General features: G+C 30.0%; 2 protein-coding genes across 3 annotated transcripts; both read left to right on the forward strand.

Moving 5' to 3' along the window:
* The first annotated feature begins 4,679 nt into the window (after positions 1-4,679).
* LOC143914885 (uncharacterized) lies at positions 4,680-8,252 on the forward strand. The gene is made up of 5 exons (XM_077435270.1): positions 4,680-4,800; positions 6,403-6,640; positions 6,738-6,869; positions 7,073-7,225; positions 7,298-8,252. Exons 3-5 carry the CDS (start codon positions 6,803-6,805, stop codon positions 7,453-7,455), a joined length of 378 nt encoding a protein of 125 aa, XP_077291396.1. The 5' UTR covers positions 4,680-4,800; positions 6,403-6,640; positions 6,738-6,802; the 3' UTR covers positions 7,456-8,252.
* A 4,971-nt stretch (positions 8,253-13,223) lies between these two features.
* On the forward strand, positions 13,224-20,803 carry LOC143914876 (circadian clock-controlled protein daywake-like). 2 transcript variants are annotated; one of them, XM_077435259.1, is made up of 5 exons: positions 13,224-13,367; positions 19,114-19,351; positions 19,428-19,558; positions 19,782-19,934; positions 20,007-20,756. In XM_077435259.1, exons 1-5 carry the CDS (start codon positions 13,289-13,291, stop codon positions 20,168-20,170), a joined length of 765 nt encoding a protein of 254 aa, XP_077291385.1. In that variant the 5' UTR covers positions 13,224-13,288; the 3' UTR covers positions 20,171-20,756. The 2 variants fall into 2 exon arrangements, with proteins under 2 accessions (XP_077291385.1, XP_077291384.1); XM_077435258.1 differs by lacking the exon at positions 13,224-13,367 and adding an exon at positions 15,030-15,280 and having other exon boundaries at positions 20,007-20,803.
* Positions 20,804-23,397: the final 2,594 nt, after the last annotated feature.

Consider the following 23,397-nt stretch of genomic DNA (forward strand, 5'->3'; position numbering starts at 1 on the left):
TGGTGATGCTGTTGAATTTTTGTATAACTCACTATATAATATTTTTGACAGTTATGTTCCTCGGTTCATCAGTTATCCTAATTTAGAACTACATCGTCGGGTTTTTCCAACGTGGTTTGGGTTCAAACTTATAACTGATATTCGCGCAAAATGGTTGTCTCATAGAAGATGGAAACGTAGCCAATCATTTCGTGACTATGAGAAATTCCGGATTCTTAGGAAGATCGTGAAGCGTGGTGTGAGTGAGCGTTATACCCTCTATCTCAAAGAGATGGAGAGTGCTATCGCAAGTAATCCTCACCACTTTTTCAGATTTATTAAGAGTAAGCATATTTCACATGGCCTTGAGCATTCGTTCGGTCCTGAGATCGCTAATGCTTTTGCTAGTTTTTTTAGCTCTGTATTTGATCAGAGATCACCATCCCTTGATGCTAATTTGGCTTCGCAAATTGGTACTGAAGGTGTTGGTATAGACATTCCGCGGGTCTCGCTTGGAGATGTTAGGATAGCAATTTTGAAGCTGAAGGGGTCTGTTGGGCCTGACGGTGTGCCCCCTGACGTATTAAAGGCATGCTGTAATTCGCTCTTAGAGCCTCTTCAGTTTATTTTTAACCTTATTCTGGGTTCTGGTAATTATCCTGAAAAATGGAAATTATCTAGAGTCATTCCCATTCATAAAAGTGGCTCTAAAATTGAGGTTGAAAATTACAGACCTATTGCTATCATCTCGGCTTTTCCCAAAATTTTCGATAATATCCTTCACCGTTTAATTCTTTTGCAGTTCAAAAGATTGTTGTGTGATGAGCAGCATGGTTTTTCACCATGTCGTTCCACTACCACTAATCTTGCTTGCTTTTCATATTATACCATGTCTAAAGTTGACCGTGGACAACAAGTTGATGTAGCCTACTTTGACATTCGAAAAGCATTTGATCTTGTCAAAAATGACGCTCTTATGATCAGATTAGCTGAAGTGGGCTTTTCTCCACGTCTTCTTAAACTCTTAGGCCATTGTGGCGCATTAGGTTCTTCCTGTAATGCCACAATGGTCCAAAACTATTAAATAAATAAATAAATAATTCCCTTGAACTTCGGAGAAACTTCTCATTAATTCGTTTCGTTCTCCTGCTCTTACGTGGTAATACTTCATGCCCGTTGTTGCTGGAACAGTTGGGACTTTATGTCCCTAATCACTATGTGCGTGGTAGACATCATCATTTGCTGGCTGTACCTCCTGCCCACACAGTTCTTTTTCGAATGGCTCCTATTCCAAGAGCTATTCGACTTCTTAATGAAATCGTTGCTGCCGAGACTGAATGTGATATTTTCCACCTTAGTGAGCGTAAATTGTCGGAAATTACTCTAACCCATTTAACTGGTAGTCTGCGCTCATCATTGTTTTCATGATTGATTGTGATTTATGAGTGAAATTTTGATTAACTCTCTTCTATTTGGGCCTTACAGGGATGTTTTGTATTTGTAGTTGTTTCTTACATATTTATTGAAACTGGCTGTAGGTGCAAGGCATTCCTTATGCTATATTTTTTATTTGATATTTTTACTTTATCTGTTATTATTAAATGCTATTTTTTATGTTTATGTATGGATGTATTTATGTTTATGTTCAAATGTATTTTTTTATGTATAATTGATGAGTATATTATTTTCGTTATGTATTAATTTATGTTTAATTGTTATTTTGTTTTTTTTGTGTTATATTTTTTGACCATTGTGGCACTTTAGGAATTCCTGTTATGCCAAAATGGTCTGTTTAGAATAAAATAAATAAATAAAATAAAATAATATCATTGAGGTGGAATTAAATGAAAATACAATCAGTTATCTTTTTTGTTTCATTAAAATAATAGAGAACAAAACCATAAATATGTATCAATTAGAATTTCAGTAACCGATACAAAGTTTCAGTTTGATAGGACTGAAACATAGTATCGATAGGAACAGTGTTCAAAAAATCCCCAAAACACACTGAAACACACACATTTTTTCTAGATCAAAGCGGTGATCAGTGCTCGATCGAGTTCAAATCAGTCAAAATCTCGAGTTCGAATTTTCGCATGATCACAAAATTATAGTTACTACATACATAGATAAAGTAATAATTTCTCATCTGGATAATACATAAATAGACGCGCCCTACATCAACGATAGATTTACTACCCCATCATTATTATTCACCTGATGTAATCGGTTTTGACTACTATCTACTCCCAAACCTCAAGCAATTTTTTGGCGGCATGCGATTTTCTTCCAATAATGAGCTGGAATTGGTGAATAAATGAATAATACAGAATAAAGGAAATGGAGCAATGTACGAAAAATGACTAAAATCCAACGATGTAACTCTGATTCTAATATATTATACAACTAATAATAATTCGAGTAATACATACATAAGTAATTCAGCTATAATTCCATGTCTGCGCTAATATTTTGATTCCTTTATGCGTATGTATGTATAATTAACGTATGTACAGTGCCGGCTGTATTACATATACATCTCGTTAAAGTAGCACAGTGCCACACAACCGAAAGTTATTTATAGATTTTTTTCGAGACATCCTGAAAAATCTGAACTATGAGACCCTGACATCGCAATAAAAGCACGAGGGTTTTTAAGCTTTTTTGAAGATTTTCAAACAGGAAAACTTTGTTAAATATGTTGCTGTAAAAATTACCGAAATTCAGATAGGAACAGCATAATAATTTTTCTATGGAAAAATAGTACTTATCGAGTTAAAAAAGAAGAGAAATAATACGAAAGCGTATTTGATTTTGATTTTTTAAATGCTTTTTATTATTACTACATTATGTTCACGATACATCTTATATCTATTTTAATAGCTACTGATCTACTGATCATTTTCTATTTTACAATTTTAATTTAATTTTGTTAGTAATCATAGTATTATATTGTTAATATGTACAGCGTAATAAGAAAAAGAGCTCAAAAAACTATTTACAATTCTTATAAATTCTCATAATACATCTAATACATAATAAGCGTATTTGAAAAATTCTGAAGAGTAGAAAACCGAATTAATTGTATTATATAAAAATAACTAGTTTTTCAAAATATTTCTTTATTTTATTTTTCATACGCCCACCGTACGCCACTGCTGTGAATTTAGCATAGAAAATAAACATTATTGATATTATACGTGATATCCATTTTTTTTTATATACATATGTATGTACCAGTATTTTTAGCTACATATTTCAATACACACTTTAGAACATTTCGTAAATGTACAATGTAATCCTAATTTTATTTTACAAAATATAGCCGTCGGGAATAAATACTTGTAAACGTGTAATTTATGGGAAACGTGTAATTTACATTTTCAAATGGTATTGGTATAAATTGAATAAATAGATATCCCAATTCAATTGGATACATATTTTTACTTCCGTATTGTATATACCTATATATGTATGTACAAAATTGGTTTGAGTTAAATATTTAACAATGCTAAAAATATAACATTTTAATTACAATGTATAATATGGTATAATAATTTTGTTGCATAACTAACATTTTTTCAAGATTATTTGTAATTGTCCGTTGTCATACATACATATGTGTATTCCATAATTGATTCAATGGCAAATTCGTTGACGTTAATGAAAAAAAAATTTTCAAAGAAAAAAAATGTATTAGGCAAATTATACACTTTTTATGTCATTTATGGCAGGCCCGTATAAATTTTAATGTTTTTATCTACCGTCATCATCAAAATGTACATACATTTAAATGAAGATGACACAATCAGAAAATAATTTAAGTCGACTATCTAATGGCGCATAAACTTTTTATGCAACCTTCTAAATCTAATAATATTTGTGTATGATAGTTGATGCTATTTTGTCTGCATTAATTTGGTCAGTGACATCGTTTGATCTGGCCAGTAAAAAGAAGACCGGAGCCTTCGTCCCCTAGGGCTTTGCTCCCTAGGGCTTTTCTCCCAAGGGCTTTGCTCCCTAGGGTTTTGCTCCCTAGGGCTTCGCCCCCGGCGGCGCCTTTGCCCCCGGGGACTTTGAATCCTTTGAATCGAAAAAAATCGAATCGGCGCCTATGAATCGAACGTGACGTCTACGAATGAAATGTCTGAAAGTGTCACTGAACAGGATGAAATGTCTGAAAGTGAATTAGGCATTTCAACAAATACGGTGGAGACTACAGACAAAAATGATTTTGATAATATAACGAATTGGCTTGGCTGGAAAAACTACAGAATAATCAAATTGAAACTATAGTTTCGAAAGGACCAATACGAGGTTTAATTCATTATCACCCAAAAGACATTGTTGGGCGATCTTTTGACAAAATATATTTCCAACGAAGAATAGCAAATGGTGAGTTAGTGGATAGAACATGGCTCGTGTATTAATCCAAATTAGATCGAGTGTCCAAATAATTTTTACTACACACCAAATTGATTGTAAATTTTAATTTTAATTAACAGGCATTACCAGTGAAAATATACATATGTAGATACAAACAATAATATTTGAACTCCCAACTGCACATTGCTTCATACAATTTGGTGGAGGTTAAAAAATAAGAATATGTATATTGAAAATACATGTAAATTTTATAAATATGCAAAATTTAGTCTGTAGTGGAAACTATATAAATATAAATATTTGGACAGATACTCGTAGAGTAGTATTACAAGTTTATCCACTGCAAACACTGGATCAAATCGATAAATATGTACGGCTCACGGGCCATAGTGATATTGTTCTCTATTTGTCTCCCTGTATATTGTAAATTATTGCGTGAGTATTGTAATATTTAACTATTTGATTATCTTACATACACAATGCGTCCATTTAAAACATGAAAAATCAAGTTTTAAGCAAATAAAATATTAAATACATAGGTTGTCAAAGGTGGGAGTTAAAGTATATTCAACATTGTTTACTTACTTTTTTTCAATCTATGTACATATGTACTAATTATTTTAGCGCCAAAATAAATTAAATGAAATTTAAGATTAATCAAAAATAACAATAATTAAGAATTCATTATTAAATGTTTTCAATCAAGAAAGGCTAGATATTTTTTACTATTCAAATTCACCGTTTTATTTTTGATTTGTAAATGCTTTTTATTATTACGAAATTATGTTCACAATACATCTTATATCTATTTTAATAGCTATTGATCTACTGATCATTTTCTATTTTACAATTTTATTTTATTTGGTTAGTAATCATAGTATTATATTATTCTAATGTTAATGTACAGCATAATAGGAAAAAGAGCTCAAAAACCTATTTACAATTTTTCAGTCACTGTTTTCAATGTATGTATGTACATATACATCGGGTACATTGAAAACAGTGAATTTTGGAATTTGGAAACACCTCTAGTTGGAAACGATGTTTTGCATCATGGGCAATCCGTAAAAAATAATATAAAAAATATTTGCACTGCCGCCAGCCCAATTAAGTTTGTGAAAATTGTGAATTTTACCGATTTTCGAAGGGTTTTTTTTTAATTTATGACCGGTTATTTTTTTTTTAATTCACCTCATCATATAAATTAAATAATTTTACATTGAAAAAGCTTCATATAGGATCTTTCGTCACATTGCTAAGGTATGAAAAAATAACTGAAACTTTGTCTAGTAATAGCACATGGTTTTAGTTCTAAACCAGGACCCGCGCGGCGCCCCTAGGCAGATTGGTTTCAACGCCCACCCCACTTATGTAAATAATTATAAATTTTATGAAAGTTCTTGAAATTTTATGTTGAAGAAAAATATATTAAGACAAATTTTTTTATTCAAAATAGGCACGTTGTATGAAAATGAATAAAATAAAATAAAATAAGGGTAACTATGAATAAATTCGGTAATGAAGACATTAATTTATATTCAACAATGAATTTAAGAATTTTATAGTCAGTTTCCTATTTTCCTCGTAAATTATATATTTTTACAAATTCGATTACTTCGAATAGAAAAATTCAGTTGAATATAGAATGTTTATATGTAAGTTCAAAGTAATCCAAATTATTTTTTCTATTTAATATTCAAAAAAAAGAAAAATGGAGACGCCTCGCAGCGTCCCTTGTCTGGAGTTTGAAGTTTCACTTAACACCTGTACCACGTTTCCCTTCATGAATTGAAACCTACTTACAAATATCATATATAACGTATGTGAAATAATTTTTAAAAGTCTCAAAAAATAATTCATTGGAGATTTTAGCAACTATGAGTAGATAAACTTTATCCTATCCATATTGTTATATTACATACATATATTTATAAAATTATTCCAAAATTTTTGACTCAAATAACTATCAAAAATTTCCAATAAAAATATTGGAATTCAAAAAATAGCTTTAGATAAAAAAGCAGTGAAATATTTCAGCCAAATATATTGAAATATGCTATCGCGATGACCCAAATCTGAATCAATGTCTGACTAAGGAGGCCAACAGAGTCTTGAAGCAATTTTGCAAGGGGATTCCAGAATTTGGAATTGTATCGACCGATCCTTTCGCACTTGGTGCCGTCGATGTAATACCTGAAAAGTCGACTACTCTGAATCTGAAACAGACAAATGTAATCTTGAAAGGATTAAGGAATTCCAAAGTCATCGATCTGCAGTAAGATTCCTGATTTATGATTAGCGTAAATAATGATGTGGTAAAAAGATGAGATATGTATATCCATACAATTTTCGATTTTATATTTAAATTTCAGGATTGATCCATATAAAAAAACTGGATATATCCATCTCAATGTAAATTTAACGATGAAATCTAATTATGTCGTTGGCGGACGCCTCTTGCTGTTCTCAATTAATGGAAATGGCGATTTTTTTTATAAAATTAAGTAAGTCTTATATAAAAACAATTTAACTACTATACAAAGAAAATTTTTATAATATAGGTAAAAATACGTGATAATATTTTCAATTATATATTACAAAAAAAAATATTGTAATAAAATGGAACGTGCATTCAAAGAATGATAATTTTCGTATGTATATTATTGATGAAAACATTTTCAATATACAAGTTGTTTTATAACTTTAGCTGACTTTGGCATTCGTATAAATTGGAATTGGGACACTTTCATTGGCAAAGATCAAAAAGAATATGCTCGATTCAATAACTTCACTAGCAAATATGACTACGGTGATGTCAAATTAAAAATGAATGGGTTATTCAACAACGATAAAGTTTTAGGTATGGTTTTTAACTTTTGAAACACGTTTAATGTGATTCAAAATAGTTTAACTTTATTACCTTAAATTTCAGGTGACGCTATGAATAATTTACTGAATGAAAATTCTAGAGAAGTCATGAGCGAATTGGGAGGGCCTATTGTTAACCTTGTTATCAAACGAATTGTGAAAGTCATCAACACATTATTTTCTAACGTTCCATATGACGAACTACTACCACTCCCTTCTTAATAAATGTGAATTTTGCTACATCATGTTTACTGTATCAATCCTGCTTAAATCTGTAACTATGCACATATAAAGGCCTCAGGGCAAGATAGTGTCAAACCCTCATTTTGGTAGTTTTGAGATAAATCAATTTTAAACTTTGTTCAAATCAATAAATCAAAACACGTACTTTTTTTTAATACTTTTTATTTTTATTTGCTTTAATGACATATCCTTAATAATACCTGTAACAAAAAAATATCAAAACATTAATATATTAAACATAAAATGAAAAAATAAAATGGTGCATATCAAAAATTGTAGGTTGACACTATATTCCAAACCTAACCTCACAAATCTTTTGTTTAAATATTGGAGAATATAGTGTCAAGCTACATACCTCAATTTCACTTCCTGCGGAGTTACAAGACATCGGAACATAATCTGGATCAAGTACAGAATCATTAGAATCCTCAGCAATACTGATGTTATCACAATCAAGTCTTCTTTCGGCACCGTCAAACATTTCGTCACATACTTATTGAGGTTGACACTTTGTTGTCACAAGTTATTCATAAAACATGAATTCCGTAAAAAAAATGCACAAGGGCAATAAAGTCATCTATTGGTCAAAAATGAAATGTGTTTGGATCAAAATATAGCTTATGATTAATTTACATATATGGCATACTCAGTTCAATTTTGACCAAAATGAGGGTTGGCACGCTCTTGCCCCGAGGCCTTCATATGTAAAAGGAATAAAACATTATGAGATTATAAGTGATTTATTACATAACCCTTAATAAACTTAGACATTGTTCAAAATAAATATTACTTAATTAAAAAACAATACATCATAAAGAAAAAAAATCATTTTTTGGTAGCATCTAAATGAATGGTTATCAAAATCTGACTAATGAAAAGTAGGCGTACATTTTTTAGAAATACATATGTATGTATATTCATTTACTTCATTAATATCTATTCACTGTATTAATACATTATGTATGTATGTATGTACATACGTATACTGTCAACGGGAATATGAAGGCTTAAAAACATTTTAATGATATATTTATAATTTTGCAACTAATATGTATATTAAAATTAATATTCTGTATATTAATCACTAAATGAATTATTAATAATTTTTTCACAAATTCAATTGTTTCGGCATTAAATTATAGATGTCAGTAGTATTTATGTATTTAAATATTAATCATTTGTCTTGTGAACACGTGTGAAATAAGAAAACGTATAAAACTTTAACTATCTAAATGTATTTCGATATAAAAAGGATGTAATTGAAAGTACCTTAGCGAAACTTATTGCTCAAAAAAATATAATATTCAACGCTGTTAAAATTTTTGACCATAACCTACTTTAGTCGATAAAAAATCTCTGGATTTGATTTTGAGTATTCTTAATTAGTCAAGGAATCATAGGGAATTTCATATTTGTATATTCTCTGAATGTAACTACATTTAATATTAGCTATCGCTTGCTAAATTTAAACAAAACGCAAACTAATAGATACTTTTCCAATGAGATTTGATTAATTTAAAAAATAAAACGACTGATTTGTAACCACCGATGAAACTTTGATCCAACACCACAAATGAAAAAGAAAATAACGTTAAAAACAATGGAACAACGGAACGTTAAAAACAATGAGCCAAGAAAGAATTAGAATTTTTAACTTTTTGGATCAACTGAAAAAAAAATTACGAAAAAAGAAAAAAATAATTTGTCATTTGGATAATACATAAATACACGTGACCCAAATCAAAGTTTAACAAAGCTACTACCCCATGGGGTAGTAGCTTTGTTAAACCTTTGATTTGGATCACGTGTATTTATGTATTCTCCAAACCTCGACAAATCTTGCCATCTTTTTTCCAATATTAATCTGGAATTAGTGACCTTGAAGAATACAGAATAATACAAAAGGAGTAATGCACGAAAAATTACCAAAATCTAACGTTGTAACTCTGATTATATTATATTATACAACCTTGATTGCTATTCAACAAAAATATTATAGTAATTCGAGTAATACATATGTGCATAAATAATTCAGCCATAATTCCGCGTCTGCGGTAATATTTTGAATATTTTAAGGTATGTTCATACCGGTGACCGGAAAAGTGGCCCAAGCCAGGTACGCACCCTCGATAGGTCCCCTATTGTGAACGCACTGTAGCAAAACTCGCCTAAGTGAGATACACTTAGAGGGGATAGCACCAGTGGAATACGAGACCTTTGGGCATCCCACTAATGGTAGAAATTTCAACTTAAATACAATAGCACTAGCCGACATTTTTACCTAAGGCAAATATGAACACGTGAATTTTTTTTTCAAAAGTAAAATATCGCTTTCTCGTCACTAGTTTGAGATGTTTATAGTTAGCCGAATATTTTTATGCTAGGATACTATAATATTAACATACTTAATACTTTTTTTATATTTGTTATTAGATTTTAAATTCAAGTTGTTTTTCAATTTTGTATTTTAAACAACAATTAGTGGTGAAATAAATATCAGTCAAATATCATCTTATCATGTCCCGCCTTTAGGAGGGTGGGGCTGACCAAGGCTCTGGTCCAGTAGCTCGGCATTTGGGGTGTCTGGGAAGTACCCAGACTGATTAAAATATATCACGTTAGAGTTCGATTATTTTTGATTTTTCTTGTTGATTTCTCAGTGGTGCATTTTTTTATACTTGCTATGACCTACAATTGTTCATCGTACGCCGATCCATTTTCTTTTGTTCGCAAAAGCTTATCTGAAGACAGATCTTTAAGGATGCAAACGCATTCTAGGTCAATTGTGAAGTTTCACATAATTCAATCACAGCTGATTTCATTCGTGTTAGACAAACTTTATTTTAATTTAAATATGAATGTCCAAAGATTTAAAAATAAACGAAACTTATAATTGTACATTTAACAGTATTGTTTACATTTAAAAGTATTGATTGTGTTTAAATGTTGTTTTTTTTATCTTATTTTTTGCTTTTGCTTTTTGTTCTATCTATTTATTTTTTGTTTTTCTCCCCCTCTTGTTTAATTATCTAGGCCATTGTGGCGCATTAGGTTCTTCCTGTAATGCCACAATGGTCCAACACTTTTAAATAAATATATAATGATTTCTCAAGTGAATGTGAATTAGCAAAATCATGATCGTTTTTTATGATGTTTAAAACTGAAAGCATATCCTCATATTGATCGTGAACTACTTCCACTGCTTCCGATTTTAAACACTATCTCGTATCCGAATGTTTTTTCAAGCTAATTATAATCAACGATGATATTTTTTCCCATATATTAATAGACGATGAAAAAAAATTAAAAAGAGCTTGTTAGGTTCCAAAAATTTATTTTTCAATCGTTCGGTCAATTTCTCAGAACTCAAAAGTATTAAAAGTAAAACATGCATAACGCCGCCTCGAACAAAACACATGATTGAAACATACTATGTACGTACATATGTATGTATATACAAATGGATATTTCAAAAACACATCGAATTCATCTTAAATTTAAATTTTTTTAATATTACAAACACAAAAATGAAATAGATGAGGGGAGCCTTCGACGCCCCTCGCATCGTGCGCCTTGACACTTGCCCATTTGCCATGGCCTTGGTACGGCTCTGGTGATGATTAAACACGTTATATACATATAAAACACGTATTTATCATTTTATCGCATTGGTCATTTGTCTAGAGCTCCTTAAAAACGACTAATGTAATTAACTAAAAATATATATACAAAATCCTGCATGGTCTAAAACGAAAGGACTCAGTGAAATTCCATGGTGAAGTTGATATGGGGGGGGAGACAATTGTTATACCGCACCAGATGACACCGACCCTAGCGACGCCACTGTTATTATTCACCTGATGTAATCGGGTTTGACTACTATATACTCCCAAACCTCAAGCAATTCTTTGGTAGCATGCGATTTTCTTCCAATAATAAGCTAGAATGGATAACCTTGCAGAATACATAATAAAGGAAAAAGAGTAATGTAAGAAAAATTACCAAAATCCAACGTTGTAACTCTGATTCTATTATATTATACAACCTTGATTGCTATTCAACAAACATATAGTAGTAATTCGAGTAATACCATAAGTAATTCAGCCATAATTCCGCGCTAATCTTTTGAATACGTTATACGTATGCATAATTTTCGTATGTACATACATATACATATATTTAAATCAAGTCAACAGACTACACATCCATATTATTTTGTACTGTGAGAAAAAAACACGCTAAACCATTAATTGGTATTATCGCTATTATTGATATGATACATATTGTCTAATTTATTTTTTTTAATATATGTACCAGTATTTTTAGCTACATATTTCAATACAAACTTTAGAACATTTCGTAATTTTATTTTACAAAATCTAACGGTCGGGAATAAAGACTTCATTTTGGGAAACATGTAATTTACATTTTCAAATGGTATTGTTATAAATTGAATAAATAGATATCCCAATTCAATTCGATACATATTTTTACTTCCGTATTGTATGTATATGTACATAATTGGTTTGTGGTAAACATTTAACAATGTTTACAGCATTTTATTGCATTTTAAAATTATTACATTTTTACTTACAATGTATATAATATATGGTATAGTAATTTTATTACATTATTAACATACATATTTGCAAGATTATTCGGTATGTTAATTTGCATTGTCATACATACATACATATGTGTATTCAATAATTGATTCAATGTTAAATTCAATTGTCAGATCTTTGACGTTAATAAAAAACAAAAATTTCAAAGAAAAACGATATATTAGGAAAACTATACACTTTTTATGTCATTTATGACAGGCCCGTATAAATTTAATTGTTTTTATATACCGTCATCATCAATAATACCTACATATGTACATTTAAATAAAGATGATAAAAACAAAAAATAATTTTAGTCGACTATTTAATGCTGCCTAACTTGTTCAAACTACAACCTCCTAAATCTAATAATATTTATGTATGATGCTGTTATGCCTGCATTATTTGGTCAGTGATAACGCTTGATTTGGCTAGACTGTTTGAATATCTACTACGGTCACTATTGTTTGGCAAAATATGTAAATGTACATACATATGTACATATATATGCAAATGCAGTTTAGTGACCGTTCATTTTTATCTATATATTACACTTTCTCCGACGAAAGGGTCTCTTGGACTGTATTCGTCGGGGGGTGGTGGCCTCATGTTGAGGGCTTTAAGGGTCAAATTCCGTGACATTTAAAGCGGGCTTAGATATATTACACTATTAGCACCAAATTTTGGACTGAGCAAATTAAATTGTTGCCCTTTTAAACTTACTGCTTAATTTGCATGGTGCTTACAATATTACTACTACATATTTTCAATTTTTCATACATATTATGTAACTGTTTGCATTTTTATTTTCGAAAAATTGTATATGTTGTATCTTGTTATACATATATAAATATTCTATATACATAAATGTATGTATGTATGTACATAGATAAGCAATTTCATGGAATCAAATAGAATATGGTTATGTTCTCACAGTAAAAAAGTAAAAAGAACGAATATTTGGTGATCGAGTCCTAAAATTTTAGAAAATGCTGTTCTAAATTACGTATTCGGTAATTACTGGTGTAGGTTCGGGTATTAGGTTGTGACGGAAAATATTAAGCAGATTGTTTTTGAAATGATCAAGGTAACTACAGCGGAAGTTATACAAATGCATATAAATACAAAAAAAATGGCCTGCTCGTTAGTTCAAACTTATCCATCGACACAGAATATTATAAGTTGGAATATATTCACGATCGATCATAATGTACAACTCACGAGCCATAAACATATTTTTTGTCACATTATTTGCCATCTGTCTTCCCGTATATTGTAAAGTATTGCGTAAGTATTATCAGATCTGACTATACATACATATATAGTTTTCATATTCCTCTTAATGAAAATAGATAACAAAATATTTTTTTATTATATTTAAACAGCCTTTATAATTCAAAATATTGAAACATATTATTTTAACAACTAAATATACAAACAAAATCAAATGAAAAATTCATCGATATATGTACATATATATATATATATATATATATATATATATATATATATATATATATATATATATATATATATATATATATATATATATATATATATATAAAATTGAATGTCTGTCTGTCTCGAATAGGCTAATTATAATATTCGTAATTATGTCAACGCGAAAGAAATGTGAACATTTGTAAAAACGTACAAATACATTACAAACGACTCATACCAACCTGACATTACGTACCACTCATAACAATCCTATATATGTATATAAATCAATGTTTATCTGTCTGTCACGTATGCGTTCCTATACTTTACTATAATTTAATTTGATTATTAAGTATTATATTAAACTGAAACATTCACTTATCGAAACACATCGTGAAACGGGAACGGCAACGGGAATTGCATGCGTTATTGTACGATGGAACGATGGAACGCTCAGGATTTATTGTATGCATGTCCGGGAAGCTTACTGTGAAAAAAAATTGACCAAAAACAGGAACGGAAACGGGAAAAACGGGAATGAGTGGCATTGCAACGCAATAATTTAAAATATTTTCGCGTCACGACATGCGTTGTAAGGGTAAAATAAACAAATAATTGAATAATTTCAAATGTGTTCACTGCCTGCGTTTTTCCGACAAATTCGTTTAGTTCGTTTAATTTATCGAGGTAAGCTAGTTATCAATAGAATTTTTGTTATCAATCCACAAGAATAGTCAAAATATGATTTTGCTCGCAATTTTACCGATTTAAAATTCAGCACACTACCAATTAACCCTTTTAAGCCAAAACAAAAAATAGTGTGGCCAGAACATTGTCCCAATAAACATGTTTCAATAGAAAATATTCAATATAAAATAGTATTAACAGTGGGAAAAAATCCCAAGTGAAAATACGTACTTTTGATTTGAACTGGACGACTACTTAGAGAGATTTGAAAGCTTAAAAGTACTACAAATGAAAGATAAAATACGCGACTATAGATTGGAATATTCATTTGTAATAATAAATTGACAGATTTTGAGAAATCGACCGAACAACACCAAGGTATAGAAAAATCGCGCAATTTAAAAAACACATACATACATATACATATCTCCGAATCTCGAGCAAATCAACATTTTTTATTACCAGACTCATGTTCACTGGGCATAGATCTATAAGAAAAGTCATATCTCGTCTCTGAACTAATAAATAGTCGTCATTTGATGAACAGTGCTATTTGATTTTTAAATGCTTTTTATTATTACGAAATTATGTTCACAATACATCTTATATCTATTTTAATAGCTACTGATCTACTGATCATTTTCTATTTTACAATTTTATTTTATTTGGTTAGTAATCATAGTATTATATTATTATAATGTTAATCTACAGCATAATAGGAAAAATAGCTCAAAAACCTATTTACAATCCTTATAAACAGTGTTATCAATAACGATATACATATGTACAAACGGTATTTTTTTAACTCTTAACTGCGCATTTCTTCATACAATTTGGTGGAAGTTTAAAATTAAGAATATACTGTATTAAATTTAAAAATATGCAAGGTTTTATCTGTAGTGGAAACTATATAAATATAAATATCTTGTCAGATAGAGTAGTATTACAAGTTTATCCACTGCAAACACTGGATCAAATGTTCTCCAAAATCAATAAATACATACATATGTACGGCGCACGATCCATAATGATATTGTTCGCTATTTGTCTCCCTGTATATTGTAAAGTATTGCGTGAGTATTGTAATATTTAAATATTTGATCATATTTTTCACTCAGTCGTAAAATATATATACATATAAAATAAAATAACTCAATATAACTATATGTATGTATGTCCTCGAGCTTGCCGTTGCACATAGGATTTGCAGTTGGATAATTTTCTATGAAATTATGTATGTATAGGATGACCATACGCCCCGCTTTCTGAATTTTTCCAATTAATTCGTTTCCCAAAAACAAATATAATTATATACAATAAATTCCTTTTAAAGCAACATTTAAATATTTTTTTCCATGATTTATTTTACATGTTCGTCACTTTGGGCTATTATTTTCATCATAATTATTTATTATGCAGGGCTTTTTTTAAATAAAAGATGCAGGAACTCACTTCTTGTAAAGTTTTATACGAGAAAAATTATATTCAAATTATATTATACATATATTATATTCAAATATAATTGAAATGAAATTGAAAAGGAGCTTTTCATATGTTTCGAAGTGCATACAAAATTAAAAAAAATTTATCATTATTATTTTTTTTTATTTTAGACAAGTCAAATCTAAACAAACAAAAATTTCGAAAGAGATCGGACTACTTGCCATCTCGCTTGCACCAACGCTATATGCGTCACAAATGTGTACGCACTGTTATATCTACATAAGTCTTTATTTGTTTTATGTATTCTATTCCCACGACCTTTAAATCAATCTGCGAGACGAATTATGTTTCCCCCAAAAATATCAAAGCCCTTCTTAAGCCTGCACAACAAATTGCGTGCATCTACTCAGCCATTTCTCGATACATTCAAGACACATATGTTAACACTAAAAATATCGTTTTTCAATTTACTTTATCGCTTTTCTGCATTATTCTCACGACTCTTAATCCGCACAACGAATTGCGTGAAATCTACCCTCAAGGGATACATATGCAAACACTAAAAATATTGTCTTTAATTAGTTTACCAGCATTTTTCACACGACTCGACTCGAATCGTATTCCCTCAAAAACCCTTTTAAAGCTGCGTAACTAATTGTGTGAAAACCATTTCTCGATACACTCAAGGGTCAAAGTATTAAAGTCTTAAGATATTGTTTAACGACTCGAGTTCCTCCCTAAAAATATTATTTTATCACGAACTATGATTGGTCCAAATTGTTACGTCTATTAAATATATACTGATGTTAAACATATGGAACGTCACTTGCGATCGAGCCGTCTCTTACTTATCACTTGCGATCGAACCGTCTCTTACTAATCACTGACTTACATACAATTGAACCGTCTAACTAGTGACTCGCGATTAGACGACTTAACTAGTAACCACTAACTAGTAACGTGTAATACTAACTAATCTCATGTATACTTACTACTATTAAAGAAGATAATCATCTTATAAAATAAAGTGAGTTTTATTTACGGAGTAGCGTTCCGCAAAAACGCTTGGTGGCAGGGGAAATATTAATAACAACAAAATACACATCACCCACGAATGTAACAGCACACGGGCACCAACGAAAGCCTTTCTAACGCAATTACCGCTCGAGTTAGTACGTTTGGATAAAAAAAAATATTGAGATAGAAAAACAATCCTTATAAACGTGGTGAAATAAAAAAAAACTGGAAAAAATCCAAATAAACGCATAATAGCATGAAAAAATATATATTTTTGACTTTTAAAATTCGATAGATAATTAATTATAAGTATTTTAAATCAATGAAATATCACAATCAATAGGAAAAACATCTGACTGTTGATTCCAATACTCATTTTGAACACAGCAATACTAAATTTTGAGTTAAAGACCGCAAAAGCCAAAAAACTGTAAAAATTGCGCATTTTTTAAACGCTCATATCTCGTAAACGAGAGTGAACCAACAATAATCATTACATAATAAAATATAAAGAATAAAATTAGTAAAGATTAAGTAGTCTTCGCTCTGGTAATTTAAAAACGCGATTTTTTGCTGCTCAGTGTTATCAGCGAAATTCTATTTTTTGATTGAACAATATTTTTAAATATTTTTTTCCGAATTTCATCACCTACATACATATATGATTTATTATGTTAATGCCTGCGTTTTTGGAATGTATAATATGACCCATTTCGATTCCATTTAGTCCTTGGAGATTTATTTCACTTTCAAAGGCATTGAAAGATTGATTTTCCTTTGATATTTTATACGCAGTTCGAAAAAATTTTACTGTTATTATTTTCTCACGAGATAATGATTTTAAAAATGTATTTTCAATCTTCTTTATTTCGGCTTCAGAAACGATTATTTTTAGCGCTGCGTTGTGTACAATATATTCTCTGTGAACGAATTTTTTTTCTTTAGCTTTAGTAGGTTTCTATCTTTTTCAGAATATGTGATTTCATTGTTAGCCCATTCTTTGGAAATAATCATTCTCATGGTCGTTTCAGTTCTAATAGTTCTAACGTTTCTGTAAGTATCAAAGTTTCATTTTGTGTATTCTTCTGCAATTCATTTTTTATTGTAATTACCAGTAATCTGGCCATTCATTTCGAGTTCGGCTTTGCTCCTCGAGGTCAGCTTGGGATGTTTCAGAAACATCAAGGTGAACAAGGCAAGAAAAAAGGTGCCGGAACCTCATTCCACCGCGTTACATGATAAAAAATTCGGGTGTGACCAACCCATGACTTTATCTATGTATTTGAAGAATATAAGAAGGTTACAAAACAAAATTCGATATTGAACTAATAACTATGATAGCGATACAAATTGAGCGCAAATATATGGAAACAAGACAAAAGTTCTACTTTCGGTTGTCGGATTTTGTTCAAATTTTTTTTATTATTTAAAATCAGTATAATTATTATACATATTAAATATCAAGACGATTAAAATAATTTAAGAGGTAAAAATAAAATAATGAAATAATGTTTTAAAAAAAAATAGTACTTCCAGTTTACGAATTCTGACCAAAATGTTACCAAATCTAAGTTAGCACATAAAGAATACAAATATAAATTTTCAGCTTAATCCATTCAGGGGTGTGGACAGGATCCAGGCGACAACATTTTTGACCTTTCTAAGAGGAAAAAATCCCACTTCCGGTTTATTAAATTTAGTGATTTTTTTTTTATTTTAATCACATTGATACAAGAATTATACTTGAATTTTTTCGTGAAGACCACACATGTTTAAGGGGTCGAAAAAAATAGTGGAAGAAAAATCGAACAAGAGTAAACTGCCACTTCCGGTCAACGGACGCTTACCAAATTTTATACATAACTTGGTATTAAGCTTAAACTTATCGATATGAAATTTCAGTTCTATAAATCAAAAGGTTTTTGAGAAAAACATAAAAAACCTCGGTTCTCTAGAGTAAAAGTACTACTTCCGGTTCAGATAAAAATATTTAAAAAATATAAAATCATAAAAATTATTATTTCTTGTACATGTAAAAAAAAAATTAGTCCGATTCAGTTAGTAGTTTGGGAGAAAATCGAATTAAAAAATTAAAAAAGAGGACACCTCTAAGGGGAGGTACCATTTCCGGTCAACTTAAAAATTTGAAAAAAATTTACGTAGTGTCGATAAGAATTTCAGTAACCGATACTAAGTTTCGGTTAGATAGGATTAACAGTGTTGAAAAAATCCTCAAAATACACAGACACACACACAGACACACACATTTTTTCTAGATCATGAAAACGTGATCAGTAATCGATTCTGAGTTCGAATCCGTCAAAATCTCGAGTTAGAATTTTCGCATGATCACAAAACTTCATCTATTGTTACTACGTACATAGATAAAGTAAAAAGCCCTGCATATAACAATAGCTTAAGATAAAATAGTATTGAAATATTTCAGCCAAATACATCGAAATATGCTATCGCGATGACCCAAATCTGAATCAATGTCTGACTAAGGAGGCCAACAGAGTATTGAAACAATTTTGCAAGGGGATTCCAGAACTTGGGATTGTATCGACCGATCCTTTCGCACTTGGTTCCGTCGATATAATACCTGGAAAATCGACTACTCTGTATCTGAAACAAACAAATGCAATCTTGAAAGGATTGAGGAATTCCAAAGTCATCGATCTGAAGTAAGTTTCCTGATGAATGAATAAATAAAACACTAAAAATATCCTTAAAATTATCGAATGTATATTTAAATTTCAGGATTGATCCTTTTAAAAAAACTGGATATATCCATCTCAATGTAAATATAACGATGAAATCTAATTATGTCATTGGAGGACGCCTCTTGCTGTTCTCACTTGATGGAAATGGCGATTTTTTTATAAAAATAAGTAAGTCTTATTTTAAAAAAAAATTAATTAATATACAAAGAAAATTTGTATCAAAAAGGTAAAAACACATGATATAATTTTCAATATTAAAAAAAACAAAACTGTAATAAAAAAGGAGTGCATTCAAAGCATGATAATTTATGTATTCGCATATTTACATACATACTATGTGTATTATTGATGAAAAACATTTTAATATATTTAAGTTGTTTTATAATTTTAGATGACTTTGACGCTCGTATAAATTGGAATTGGGACACTTTCATTGGTAAAGATCAAAAAGAATATTCTCGATTCAATAACTTCACCAGCAATTATGACCACGGTGATATCAAATTCAAAATGAACGGGTTATTCAACAATGATAAAGTTTTAGGTATGGTTTTTAACTTTTGAAACACGTTTAATATGATTCAAAATAGTTTAACTTTATTACCTTAAATTTCAGGCGAATCCATGAATAATTTACTGAATGAAAATTCTAGAGAAGTCATGAAAGAATTGGGAGGACCTATTGTTAACCTTGTTATCAAACGAATTGTGAAAGTCATCAACACATTATTTTCTAACGTTCCAAATGACGAACTATGGAATGTTACTACTCCCTTCTAAATAAATGTCAATTTTGCTACATCAAGTTTATTGTATCAACCCTGCTTAAATCTGTAACTATGTACATATGAAAAAGAAATAAAACACCAAGAGATTATTAGTGATTTATTACATAACCCTTAATAATCTTTGACATTGTTCAAAATACATATAATTTAATTGAAAAGCAATGAATGATAAACCAAAAAAAAAACATTTTTTGGTACTATCTTAATGATTGGTTATCAAAATCAGACTCATGAAATGTAAGTGTACATTTTTTGGAAATATGTACATATATTCATTTACTTCATTGATATATGTATAAAATCACTGTATTAATACATTATGTATAAATTTACATTTATTTATTGCCTACGTCTACATTTTAATGTTATATTTATAGCTCCGCAAATATTATATTAAACTAAAAAATCTGTATATTACTAAATTAATTAAAAATAAAGTGTTTTGTCGTTAAAATATAGATGGCAGTAGTATGTGTGTATTTAAATATTACTCATTTGTTTCGTGAAAATATGTGAAAGTACATATAAAACAATAATTATCTAAATGTATTTCTAATAAAAAGGATGTAGTTGAAAGTAGCTTAGCGAAACTTATTGCTTAAAAAAATATAATATTCAACTCTGGGAAAATTTTTGACCATAACCTACTTTATTCAATTTATCAATAGAAACTGGATTTGATTCTGAGTATTCTAATTAGTCGGAGAATCATAAGAAATTGCAAATTTGTATATTCTCTGAATGTACAGATCTACATTTTATATCAGCTATCGTTTGCCACATTTAAACATAAACACGAACTACTAAATATTTTCCAACGAGATTTGAATAATTCTAAAAAGAAAACTACAGATTAGTAACCACTAATGAAACTTGGGTCCAACACCACAAATGAAAAAAAATCACAGTAAAAACGATGGAGTTGATGATTCACCGCCAAAAATGAAAAAAGTCCATTTTTTGCGGGAAAAGTTATGGAATATTATTAATTGTTAATCATACAAGGAGGCAAGAAGGAATTAGAATTTTAATCTTTTCTGACCAATTGAAAAAAATAATTTTTAATCTGGACACTACATAAATACACGTGAGCCAAATCAAAGTTAAATCTACTATTTCATCTATTATTCACTTGATGTAATCGAGTTTGACTACTATCTACTCCCAAACTTCAAGAAATTCTTTAGCGCCATGCGATTTTCTTCCAATATTGAGCTGTAATTGGTGATAAACGGCTATTCTGGAGACCTTGAAGAATACAGAATAAAGGTACAGGAGTAATGTACCTACGATAATTACCAAAATCCAACGTTGTATATAACTCTGATTATATTATACTAGTGTTAGACCCGTTGATTTCAACGGGTGGTTTCGAAAAGGAATTGAAACTCGAATAAAAATAAAGTTAAAGATATTGAATCGACTGGTTTCGGAAAGAAATTGATGCACGAATTACGAATGACAAATTACGAAGTGATTACGAATTACGAATTACATTTTGTGCATCGCCGACGCCTCCGGCACCCCGGGGCCTTCGCCCCCGGCGCTTCCGTCGCTCCGGGGCCTTCGGCCCCAGCGCCGCCGACGCCTCCGGCGGCCGCACCGCACCCAGCGCCCCCGATGCCTTCGGCACCACAAATGCTTTCGGCACCCCGGGGGCTTCGCCCCCAGCGCCCCCGATGCCTCTGGCACCCTGGAGGCTTCGCCCCCAGCGTCGCCAATGCCTTCGGCACCCCGGGGGCTTCGCCCCCAGCGCCCCCGATGCCTCCAGCACCCTGGGGGCTTCGCCCCCAGCGCCCCCAATGCCTTCGGCACCCCGGGGGCTTCGCCCCCAGCGCCCCCGATGCCTTCGGCACCCCAGGGCCTGAAAAAACTGGGAAACTGAAAAAATGAAAAAAATGAAAAAACTGAAAAAATGAAAAAAACTGAAAAAATGAAAAAAATGAAAAAAATGAAAAAACTGAAAAAATGAATAAACTGAAAAAATGAAAAAAATGAAAATCTGAAAAAATGAAAAAACTGAAAAAATGAAAAAAATGAAAAAACTGAAAAACTGAAAAAAATGAAAAAACTGAAAAAAATGAAAAAACTGAAAAACTGAAAAATATGAAAAAAAAAATTTGTTCCCCATACTGGTTGATTCATTATGTACGGCGAGAGTTAGGACACACACATACACCCACACACACACAGATTACCGTCTTTATATATATGATTATACAAACTCGATTGCCATTCAACAAAAATATAATAGTACTTCAAGGAATACATACACACATATTTAAGTAATTCAGCCATAATTCCGTGTCTACACGAATCTTTTGAATCCCTTATGAATATGTAATATCAATGTATAATTTACGTATGTATGTATGTACATACATATAATTTATGTACAAACATATATATATTATGTACATATATATATTTAATACACCAGTATTTTTAACAACGTATTTCAATACGCGCTTTAGAAAATTTTGTAAATGTATTATATATATATATATATATATATATATATATATATATATATATATATATATATATATATATATATATATATATATATATATATATATATATATATATATATATATATATATATATATATATATATATATATATATGTATATATATACATATATATATATATATATATATATATATATATATATATATATATATATATATATATATATATATATATATATATATATATATATATATATATATATATATATATATATAGTCCTAATTTTATTTTCAAAAATATAACCGTCGGGAATAAAAACCAAAAAATATTAAAAAAAAAATAATTGTACCCATCATCAAATGCTTTTAATTTTTGTTATATGTACATATGTACAATGATATGTAGATAAATAAAATTTGTTTTTTTTTGTTGCATAATATTTGTTCTGTTCTTCATTGATTATATACGTACTTTGTATAATGAGTTCAATTAATCTATTTAAGGTTACAAAACCTTGTTGGAACAAAACCTGCCTATAATGTTTAAGTATCGTTTTTAAAATATGTAAACTTCCTTCAAACTCAATGAAATTGAATAAATAGACATCTAAATTCAGTTCCATACATATTTTTACTTCCGTATTGTATGTGTGTGTGTACATAATTGGTTTAAGTAAAATATTTAACACTGCTAAAAATATATCATTTTTAATTAAAATGTATGGTATAGTAATTTTGTAGCATAAT

This window comes from Arctopsyche grandis, chromosome 7 (assembly GCF_051622035.1).
Source record: "Arctopsyche grandis isolate Sample6627 chromosome 7, ASM5162203v2, whole genome shotgun sequence".
NCBI lineage: Eukaryota > Metazoa > Arthropoda > Insecta > Trichoptera > Hydropsychidae > Arctopsyche > Arctopsyche grandis.